The 12,229-nt window shown below is 36.5% G+C and overlaps 1 protein-coding gene across 2 annotated transcripts in view; it reads left to right on the top strand.

Annotated features, from left to right (window-relative positions):
- sntb2 (syntrophin, beta 2) overlaps window positions 1-10,994 on the top strand; it is an 84,039-nt gene extending 73,045 nt beyond the window's left edge. Inside the window, exon 7 of one of the 2 annotated variants that reach the window (XM_061919979.1) lies at window positions 9,660-10,994. In XM_061919979.1, the coding sequence (XP_061775963.1) occupies window positions 9,660-9,761 (102 nt within the window). In that variant the 3' untranslated portion in view covers window positions 9,762-10,994. Of the gene's footprint in view, window positions 1-359 lie in introns of both variants that reach the window. The other variant, XM_061919980.1, reaches the window with a different exon arrangement.
- The last annotated feature ends 1,235 nt before the right edge of the window (window positions 10,995-12,229 follow it).

The following is a 12,229-nucleotide window of genomic DNA, read 5'->3' as shown; positions in this document are numbered from 1 at the left end:
TTTTTGACAACATTTAATCATTGTTTGGACAAGCGGTAAAAAATGGATGGAAGTATGGTTCTGACACTGATTGGTGATATTTTCAATATTCTACAAAACAAATACAACGTTGAAACAACATACTTTTTGACAACAATTGTGTAATGTCAGGTTGTAATGTTAATTTGACCATTGAAATTTGGCCAACCATGTTGTCTCAATTTACAAATACAACTATTTTGCAATGTTGTTTCAAAGTCAGTTTTAAAGGACATGTAAAAAAAAAAAGGTTGCATCAATGACATGTGCCTGCTCGGCATTCTTATTTTAGACCTATGAGCTTCATTAATTTCCTTTTTTCTATTATCTTATCTTCTCAGGTGTTTGATCTCCACTCGGGTCCAAAGCCAGTCGTGTTCGTCCTTCACGCCTTCCTCTCAGCAAAACTCACCCGCATGGGCCTGCTCACATGAAGCACTTATGCACACAGGGAGTACTCATGCTCGCGTGAACTACAGTATTTAAAATGAGCATGAAGTATTCATGCTCAAATGAAATACTCGTGCTCGAGTACTGATCAGCAGAAAGACCATTATGCTGCTCAGAGAGTTTATATTGTTGCTGTTATCTCCTCCCTCCTCTCTGTGATAGTTTTAAACATGTGCCTTATATGTCAAGGTTTGCTTTCTTGCTTCATTGCTGCAAGTTCTCAGGTTTTTAGCAGTTTAGACGCTATCAACATTCCACGTGAGCCGAATGATACTGACTAGTGTTTGAGTCAAATGAAAAATCAGTATTTTAGACTATCAATAGACATTAAAAGTCTGATTATGTTCATGTAGGCCGGACATTCCGGAACGGTCTTCCAGTGCACAACTTAAAACATCTGAAAATTACCAAAATAAACGTCTTTCAGAGACTTTGGCTGTGTCTCAAATGGAGTACAGGAGGTCCTCATTGTTCCCTTTAGACCGAGTAGCAAATAAACCTACTTTATTTGAATAATAAACTCCTGATTATACTGTCTGCATGAAGGCATTACCCCGTTTGCAATAAAAGTAAGTATTGTAATTCTTGTATTAGATTCAGCGCCAATAAATCCCTCCTGTTTCTCCCGAAGTGCTTATTGTCCACTTGTGACGAAAGAAGCTAACAAGCTAAAAGCATAGAATCCAGCTTTAATCACTGAACAATGGTCATGAAACATGACGGGACAAACTAAACAGATGGAATCAGAGTCATGGTCAAACAACCGCGCTTCCGTTCGTCTGAGTAGTCCTGCTAACTGTCAGAGAAGACACTCCTCCACCACTTGCTTGTTGTTATTCCAATTACAATTTATGATCATAATTCAAAATGTCTTCACCTTGATAAAAGTTGAGAGTAACGCCATCACATTGATACGTCATACGTCGTATGTTGTGTTACTATAATATTTATCACATATTTATTCATTATTACCCAGTCAGATTGAATGAAATGTTATCTGCGGGATTATTTTCCTATTTCTTGGTCAGAATAAATACTTATATTAAGGCCATCAAATTTAATGGATTAACTCATGTGATTTTTCACAAAAAATGATTAATGAAATGATTATCATACAGCACACAATGAAGCAAAGATGATGATGTTATTATTTTTTTTTGTTTGTTAATCAGTCCACCAAATTAATACACAATAATACTATTAAAATTCCAAAACCGAACCCAGCTAAGCAACATTCAGATTAGCAATCAAGAGAACAATTGAGGACACACAAACATTACACAAAACAATCCAAAAGTAGTCAAACAAAAATGAATAATATTAACAACATTATCAATATTAATAAGAATTCCAACATGACAGTGATTAGAAATCCCTAATTTACATTATCATCACAGCCATTTATAAAAAATAAAATAAAAACATTAAAAAAAATTAACCCTAGTGGCCTACACTTGCATCACATCTCATAATCTTAACCACACATTGTTGTTATTGATCGTGTGCTAACTGTTTAATAATTTAACTTAGAAATAAACCTGACTGCTTTAGATACAACTATTAACATGATTTGGACAAAAAAAATTATGTTAATTAAGTAAAACATTTTTAGAAAATGTTAAATTTTGACACTAAAACTTTGGGGTGTAACGGTACTCAAACATTTCGGTTCGGTACGTACATCGGTTTAGAGGTCACGGTTCGGTTCATTTTCGGTACAGTAAGAAATCAACAAAATATAAATTTTTTGGTTATTTATTTACCAAATTTGTAAACAATGGCTTTATCCTTTTAACATTGGGAACACTATAATAATTATGCCCACGTTAATCCACATTAAACTGCCTCAAGTTGTTGCTTTAATTAAATAAAATGAAAAAACCTTTCTTTTACATATAAAAAGTTTAACAGTAAACAGTTTCCATTGAAACTGTTTGTCAACTCGTCATGCTTAATTTATTACAGCATTTGGGAAGCCTGTTGTTGACTTTTATCATGTAAATGTTGTATTTTTATCAACATGTGATAGCAGGGACCCTGCTATTCAAAACTTGGCTGCGACATTACTAATGATTCATGTAACCATAGCTGAAAAATAGTACAATTGCAATAGGAGAAACTATTCATCCCTAAACACAATGAAGTTCAATGAAATAACAGACAGGGCTTTGCTGCCCCTAAAACACGCACATGCACGCACACACACACACACAGAAAAATGAGCTAACGTTACGCTAAAAGCTAATTAGCCTTCATCTCAACCCTATACTGTGAGCGAGCTGAGCTGCAGTTTAAGTTTCTAGAAGGTCAACGGGCTCATAGTGATGTTTGTAATAGTTGTGACTGGGAAGTGTTAAGTATAATTTGTGTAGAGTCCGCTCCTCCCCTGCTAGATGAATATCTGCTCGACGCTAAAGCATAGACTACATCGTTCTGAAGTCTGAATACGCACTGCTGAATGGCTGTTACATCGCTCTGAATACGCACTGCTGATTGGCCTTGCATGTAACCAATCAGATGGTTGTGTGGGCAGGACTATGAGGCAGAAAGCAGAGCAGCTTGTGAAGACTTCTGCTTCCGAAATTGTTCGGTACGCCCGCGTGCCGAACCGAAACCCCCGTACCGAAACGGTTCGATACAAATAGACGTACCGTTACACCCCTACTAAAACTACATTTGTTTCAAAATATTGAGCTTTTCAAATTAATAAAAATATGCAAGCAAGGGATTTACTGCAATTATTCGCGATTAATCACTTAAAAATTGTTTTATTATTTTGATTGCAGTAGTTTTTTCCTCCCAAAAATCCTGAACGATAACACTTCAATAACTATAATGTGTGTACTTAGTTCCGTTTGACATTGCACTGTAAACTAACCAAAATGATGAATGTAATATTTTTCCTTTTTAATGCGAATTGCAACCACTCTACATCATCCCTCCTCTTTTTCAACATAGCCAAAATAGCGACTATTAAGGGTGATGAGTGCCCATTACCGCACACTCAGCAACAATCAATTACTGACAGTGTACTTCTCGGTGTAAACACACTTACAGTATGCACCCGAAAGACTACAGTGGAGTCCACATAAATACTTTGTAAATCTTAAAATATTTTATGTAATACAGACCACAAATAAAGATAAGAATATTTTTGTCTATGTGGAGTTACGATATTATCAACACAGCCAAACCATCTAGATCAGGGGTGTCAAACTCGTTTTAATTGAGGGCCATAATCGCAGTTATGTTTGCCCTCAAAGGGCCACTTCTAACAGTGAATGATATTATTACGCAATTGATTGTGCATTTGATGATTTGTTTCTTTATGTACAATGTAAAATACAATTTTAGATTTTACAGTAAAGAACTAACAGGTCAGTCGCAAAGAATTTAACGTTAAATTGACAGCATGTTACTGTAAATGAAACAAAAACTGTATCACTGTTTTTTCACGGTACAAAACTGGCAGTTTACAGTGTTTTTTACTGTAAATATAAAAGCATTTTCCAGTAAAATGCTGGCAACTTGGCTGCCGGATTTTACCTTAAAAACAACAACTGTAGATTTAACCGTGTACTATTGTGTATAGCAAAACAGTACCACTGTTTTTTTATTGTAAAAAAAACAAAAAACTGGCAGCTCAGTGGCCAGCATTTTATGGTCAAAAAACAGTGGTACTTTTTTTTCATGTACAGAAAAATGCTGTAAAACCACAGCCAATTTCATAAAGTTGCTTTAAAATCTATTTATAAAATTTGACAGTCTTATGAATAACTTGCTTTGAAATCATAACTCAAGCAGATAAAAAAAATGTATTTATTTCTAGTTTAACTAAAACATTGTTTTAATGTATGATGATATTTTTGTTACATTATAATATTTATGTTTAAAAGATATGCGATTGCATTGAGTACAAGTAGTTTTTCTGTCAAAATGGAAAAAACTAATACATTTAGTAAGAAAATATTAAGTACTTTAATGACGCATATTATTTCCAGGCTTTTGAAAGCCAAATAAAATTACCTTATTTCCTTGAATTGCCGCCAGGGCGCTAATTGATTCAAAACCTCTTCTCACTCCTGCGCTTACCAAAGGCATGCAGTAAAAGTAAGCATGCTCTAATTATTTTAAAACCTCTTCTCACTCCGGCACTTACCAAAGGCATGCAGTAAAAATTTGCTCTTAATCCTCTTCCCTTTATGCGATTTCAAATTACCGGTACTGAAATCAGCCTCCTCCATTTTGAAAATGATGACAGGGGAAGTGTCACTCATGACGTCACAAGTTTGACCAGGTGGTAATACTAAGCATGCGCTAATTATTTCGCGAAGCGAGTTTGACCCGGTAGTAATTCAAGGCAGGCGCATACTATATGCCCTGCGGCAATTCAAGGAAATACGGTATGTGGTGGGCCAGATCTGGCCCCCGGGCCTTGAGTTTGACATAGGTGATCTAGATGAGGGGTATCAAACTCGCGACCCTCTGCTTAGCTTCATAAATTAGTTTAATCGTGGACTGTACACTCTGTGCGGCTAATAATTAAATATATTAATATAATCTTGTATCCCACTAGAACAGGCCTGGGCAATTATGTTGACTCGGGGGGCCAAATTTTGAGACAATAATGTGTCTGGGGGCCGGTATATATATTTTTAGGAACATTAATACAAAACCTCACAATGTCTGAATGCTCAAAACGACAGACAGACCAGACCGCCTTAAAAACCGAAATGGAATTTTTTTTTGTGAATGAGACACCCAGAATGTACATGAAAATAAATAATGTGGGAGTTACAATATTAACTATGAACGATAAAACACTGAAGATTAACAACATATGAAAGTCACACCACCTCTCGATCGACATATTTTACAATCAAGCAAAATGCAGCAAAAATGCAACAAACACAGCGAAATATGAACGCAAAGGGTAAAAAAAAAAGCAAACACCTACAAACTAATACATCTAATATATCACTAAGCTTTAGAACTTTGCTGTAAAAATCTCCTTCCCCGTCTGTCCCTGACACCCTCATTTCCGGCTGGCCGCGCTGGAAACACTCTGGAAATGCTCCCTACCCACACCTGCTTGGTGCCTCGTCTGAGCTGCTGTGACTTACAAACCCCGTTTCCATATGAGTTGGGAAATTGTGTTAGATGTAAATATAAACGGAATACAATGATTTGCAAATCATTTTCAACCCATATTCAGCTGAACAACATATTTGATGTTCAAACTTTTTTTTTTGCAAAAAATAGTAACTTTCGAATTTGAAGCCAGCAACACATGACAAAGACGTTGGGAAAGGTGGCAATAAATACTGATAAAGTTGAGAAATTCTCCTCAAATACTTATTTGGAACATCCCACAGGTGTGCAGGCTGATTGGGAACAGGTGGGTGCCATGATTGGGTATAAAAACAGCTTCGATGAAATGCTAAGTAATTCACAAACAAGGATCGGGTGAGGGTCACCATTTTGTAAGCAAATTGTCAAACAGTTTTAGAACAACATTTCGCAACGAGCTATTGCAAGGAATTTAGGGATTTTATCATCTACGGTCCATAAAATCATCAAAAGGTTCAGAGAATCTGGAGAAATCACTGCACGTAAGCGATGATATTACAGACCTTTGACCCCTCAGGCGGTACTGCATCAAAAACAGACATCAATGTGTAAAGGATATCACCACATGGGCTCAGGAACACTTCATAAAACCACTGTCAGTAACAACAGTTGGTTGCTGCATCTGTAAGTACAAGTTAAAACTCTGCTATGCAAAGCAAAACCCATTTAGCAACAACACCAAGAAACGCCGATGGTTTCGCTTGGCCTGAGCTCATCTAAGATGGACTGATGCAAAGTGGAAAGGTGTTCTGTGGTCTGACGAGTCCACATTTCAAATTATATTTGGAAACTGTGGACGTCGTGTCCTCCGGAATAAAGAGGGAAATAACCATACGGATTGTTATAGGCGTGAAGTTCAAAAGCCAGCATCTGTGATGGTATAGGGGTGTATTAGTGTCCAAGGCATGGGTAACTTACACATCTGTGAAGGCACCATTAATGCTGAATGGTCCATACAGGTTTTTGAGCAACATATGTTGTCATCCAAGCAACGTTATTATGGACGCCCCTGCTTATTTCAGCAAAACATTGCCAAGCCACGTGTTACAACAGCGTGGTTTCATAGTAAAACAGTGCGGGTACTTTCCTGACCCGCCTGCAGTCCAGACCTGTCCCCCATCAAAAATGTGTGGCGCATTGTGAAGCGTAAAATACAACAGCGGAGACCCCGGACTGTTGAACTGATGCTCTACATAAAACAAGAATGGGAGTGTACCCCGCCTTCCGCCCGATTGTAGCTGAGATAGGGGCCAGCGCCCCCTCGACCCCGAAAGGGAATAAGCGGTAGAAAACGGATGGATGGATGGGAGAGAATTCCACTTTCAAAACTTCAACAATTAGCTTCCTCAGTTCCCAAATATTTATTGAAATAAAATGTGATGTAACACAGTGGTGAACATGCCCTTTCCCAACTACTTTGGCACATGTTGCAGCCATGAAATTCAAAGTTAATTATTATTTGCAAAAAAAAATTTGTTTATGAGTTTGAACATCAAATATCTTATCTTCGTAGTGCATTCAATTGAATATGGGTTGAAAAGGATTTGCAAATCAGGTGGCGACTTGTCCAGGGTGTACCCCGCCTTCCGCCCGATTGTAGCTGAGATAGGCGCCAGCGCCCCCCGTGACCCCGAAAAGGAATAAGCGGTAGAAAATGGATGGATGTATTCCGTTTATATTTACATCAAACACAATTTCCCAACTCATAAGGAAACGGGGTTTCTAGATTACCATGGTAACTAATTATATTACCATAGTAACTAGAATACCATGCAGAAGTGCAGAGTCCAACCATTGAAATACTTTGTATAGTTCAAGATTTACGGTCATTTGAAAACATCACTGCACATCAGAATGCCAGCTACAGTTTCTATCTTAAAAATCTAAAAAAAAAAATTTTGGGGAATGTCTGGCGGGCCAGATTTAAAAGCTTAACGGTTTTAATTTGCCCAGGTCTGCACTAGAAAGACCATTAGCTACAATACCCATGCTAACACAAAAATAACAAACAAGCAACCTCCTGGGGAATGTAATAGTGTCAGAAAATACAATTTGTTTTTAATAAAATTTTACAATTATAATAACGCAGGGTCACTACAGCCGCTAGTAGAAGTAGTTGACTAATTGAGTCTAGTGGTTAAAAGGTGATTCTGAAGTAAATACTTCATGGAAGAAATAATTCATTGAGCCCATATTTGACCTCCAGAGGCACTCAAGTCAATAACGTTTGAGACCTCTGGTCGAGACTCGCACAAGTCTCAAATCTCACATGAACAAATGTGATCCGACAAAATGGAAGGAGAAAAAACATCGCAACAACCGTAAAATTAGCCAATATAGAAAGGAGGGAGTGGTGGTTGTTATATTTTTGAAAGAAAAAATATTATTGATGTCGTAAACATGAACTTAATCATCTAATGAGCCAGGTCGAAATACAAACTTTCTGATCCGCGTTACATTTTCAAAAACTGATGACTCAGCCCCTTGTAGAATTTTGGGCAAAAATCTCTAACAAAGTCAATATTTACAACCTGCTTCGGAGATAACTAGGGATGTCTGATAATATCGGACTGCCGATATTAACAGCCGATAAATGCTTTAAAGTGTAATATCGTAAATTACCGGTATTGCTTTCGAAATTATCGATATCAGTTTCAAAAAGTAAAATTTATGACTTTTTAAAAACGTCGCTGTGTAGACGGACGTAGGGAGAAGTACAGAGCACCAATAAACTTTAAAAGGCACTGCCTTTGCATGCCGACCCAATCCCATAATATCTACGGCTTTTCACACACACACACACACACACACACACACACACACACACACACACACACAAGTGAATGTAAGCATACTTGGTCAACAGCCATACAGGTCACACAGAGGGTGGCAGTATAAACAACTTAAAAACACTGTTACAAATATGCGCCACACTGTGAACCCACACTAAACAAGAATGACAAACACGTTTTGGGAGAACATCCGCACCGTAACACAACATAAACACAACAGAACAAATACCCAGAACGCCTTGCAGCACTAACTCTTCCGGGACGCTACAATATATGCTAAACTCCGCCCACCTCAACCTCCTCGCTCTCTCTCAGGATGTCCCAAATTTCAAGCTGCTGTTTTGAGGCATGTTAAAAAAAAATAACGCGTTTTGTGACTTCAAAAATAAATATGGCAGTGCCATGTTGGCATTTTTTTCCATAACTTGAGTAGATTTATTTTGGAAAACCTTTTTACATTGTTTAATGCATTCAACGGGGCATCACAAAATTAGGCATAATAATTAATTCCACGACCGTACATATCTGTATCAGTTGATATCGGAATCGGTAATTAAGAGTTGGACAATATCGGCAAAAACGCCATTATCGGACATCTCTAGAAATAACTATTGTGACTATTAGACCACAAAACATCCTTATAAAAACAAATTTAGTTAAGATCAAATTTAAATAAGGTAATGAAGGGTTTTTGTCTTGAACTCGAAAGGATTACAACACCTAAAACTTTAAATTTGTAGCTTTGAGACACAGCTGAAGTGTACGTTTATGATGAATCAGCAATAAGTTGCTTAATGCAGTTCATGTTTTCTACAGCGTCAAAATGTTCTCTGACTGTTGCCTGTGTCTTTCATTCTCTTCGTGTGTGACACTTCATTATCCTCCTTTTTGATTGGTCACTTTAAACTCTGCTGTCTTTTGGTCACGGCCAACTGGAACCTGTAAAATTAGTCTTTCAGCAAAATATTTAGTTATTTAATATATTTAACATACATGTTTTACCCCACAACCCAATAAATAATGACATTAACATTTATTGTGATCATGTAGTTGTCATTAAAGATGGATTATTCTCACTAACAAAATGTTTTTCTGGATATAATTGTAATGTTACATTATATAATCATACTTCATACGATAAAAGGTAGATCATTTATCAATGTTATGATGTCTTAATACCAGTGTGGCGGCCTAACATTGTGATCAGATTTGTGTTGTTTTTTTTATTCATTAAGAATGATTTAATGTGTTATTTTGTCTCAACTTTAGATTCTGAAGACAAATCTTCAAAACAGGTTCCTTCTGACTGTCTCTGGCAAGGAGTCAGTAGAGTTTGAAGTGACCAATCAGGAAGGAAGGCAGTGTATTTAATGCCCGCCCCTAAGTGCCAAAGGTAAACCAAAACACATAAACACAACAGCGCAAACAATTTTGGGTTTTATTTTGTCCCAGTTTAAGCATCTTGCTGACCCGTGTAATTTTACTTGTACATAAATGTACTTGTACATACTTGTAGTCTACTTGTACATACTTGTTATTTTACACATATACACACTTGTGCATACATGTACTTGTACATAAATGTACGAAGTACTTGTAATAGTAAAGAAATAGCACAAACAAGTGAGTTTTGTCACATTTTTACCATTTTTTGAACATTTCTAAAATATATATACTGTATATACTTAAGTTTGAAATTATACTTTTTAACATATAATTCAACAAAGAAACTTATAAATCCTGTATTACGCATGTTGAGCTATTTTAATATTCTTTGTTTTGTTGGCTTTTAGCAAACTACCTTAGCAAATATGAAAATCATATTTAATATTATATATGAGCAAGTGTTACTTCCCTTACTCCAGCTACAACTTCTCATGTACTTTACAGTACTGCACAAATGAAATTGGACATTCTTTATGGTCGTCAGTGTGCAGCTTCAATAGTGCTGAACTCCACCGTAGAAACTGGCAACTTTCTACTTTTTAAATACACTGCTGTACACTGACTCCTCTAAACCATAGTAGTATTTCAGTATTTGCTCGAAATTACTTTTCTGTATTAAAGAGAGAAGTACTACTCTTGTGTTCTACCTTGCAACAATGCAGTAAATGTTGACTTTGCAAGTAGCGCAGAAGTGAGTACACCTCTCTTTTCTTTTTGGGCGCACACGAAACAATTTGATCTCATATAGAAAAGTCAGTGTACAGCTTGTAGCCTATTCCAAGTGAAAAGTGTGAGTTTTTAGTATAATATTTCCCAGCACTGCCTTAATCTTCCGTCACTGGACTTTACTTGATCAATGTGACTTTTCTTCAGTGTTAAAAGATAGCAGTTATTTGCAGGGTTGTACTCACTTTGGTGAGATACTGCTGCGGTTACAGTAGTATTGCAAAAAAATTGTTCGATGTGATGGACGGAATGTAGCCGACATATTTCATGTATCGCCCTTTTTTACCCATGAATGTACGTTATTAGCAAATATGATCTGTCTATGCAAAGTTCTGCAACCAAAGGTAATCGTCGACAATCAGTAGACTGAAGAATGATCGATAAGCAGTGTATCAGAAATGTAAATAAGCAATAAAACGATGACAAATCGTAGTTTGGTCTTTTTTTCTCTTCCATATTGTAACAAAATGTTGCCATAACTGTTGTGTACAGAGGAGGGAAGGAGGCGACAACCAGGGCACAACTGCAGTTGTCATCCAGTGATGTCAATACAAACAAATGGTGGATAGCACAGCAAGATATCGGATTTCAGCGGCTTAAGCGATTCAACAGATTACGCATGTATTGAAACAGATGGTTGGAGTATGGAGGCAGATAGCGAAAACGAAATTGAAGAAGAAACTGAAGCTATTGAGCGAATAGCTATTGCCGCTATTCGGCCATGTCTGCCTTAGCATCGCCGGTAAAATGTGCAGACCAAACGATCGGAAGTTTCGCATCTTGTGACACTGGATCAACTTAAATCAGTCGATTGGTAAGTGTTTGTTTGGCATTACATGTGGGCGGAGGGAAACGCTGGATGCAAATATAGCTACAAATGTACATAAAGCTAGCCTAAATAGTAGGGCTGTGAATCTTTGGGTGTCCCACAATTGATTCAATATCGATTATTGGGGTCATGATTCGATAAAATTTATTTTTTCGATTCGATTCTCGATTCAAAAACAATATTTTTCCGATTCAAAACGATTCTGTATTCATTCAATACATAGGATTTCAGCAGGATCTACCCCAGTCTGCTGACATGCTAGCAGAGTAGTAGATTTTTGTAAAAAGCTTTTATAAAATTGTAAAGGACAATGTTTTGTCAACTGATTGCAATAATTTAAATTTGTTTTAACTATTAAACGAACGAAAAATGACTTATTTTATCTTTGTGAAAATATTGGACAGTGTGTTGTCAAGTTTATGAGATGCAATGCAAGTGTAAGCCACTGTGACACTTTTTTTTATTTTTATAAATGTCTAATGATAATGTCAATGAGGGATTTTTAAATCACTGCTATGCTGGAATTATAACAAATATTGATACTGTTGATAATATTCATTTTTGTCTCACTATTGGTTTGTTCTGTGTCGGGTTTGTGTCTTCTCTCAATTGCTCCGTTTATTGCACTTCTGAGTGTTGCTGGGTCAGGTTTCGTTTTGGAATTGGATTGCATTATGGTATTGTTGTTTAGTGGTTTGTTGGATTGATTAAAAAGAAATATATATATATATATTTTTTTTAAATAGAAAAAAAAATAACCAATTTTTTAAAAATTAGAATTTATTCTGAATCGCACAACATAAACGATTCGATTCGTATTCGAATCAATTTTTTCCCA

The sequence above is a fragment of the Nerophis ophidion genome, linkage group LG14, assembly GCF_033978795.1.
Source record: "Nerophis ophidion isolate RoL-2023_Sa linkage group LG14, RoL_Noph_v1.0, whole genome shotgun sequence".
NCBI classification, from domain to species: Eukaryota; Metazoa; Chordata; class Actinopteri; order Syngnathiformes; family Syngnathidae; genus Nerophis; species Nerophis ophidion.
Note: the sequence above shows the minus strand (reverse complement) of the source record. Positions and strands in the feature narration are given on the sequence as shown.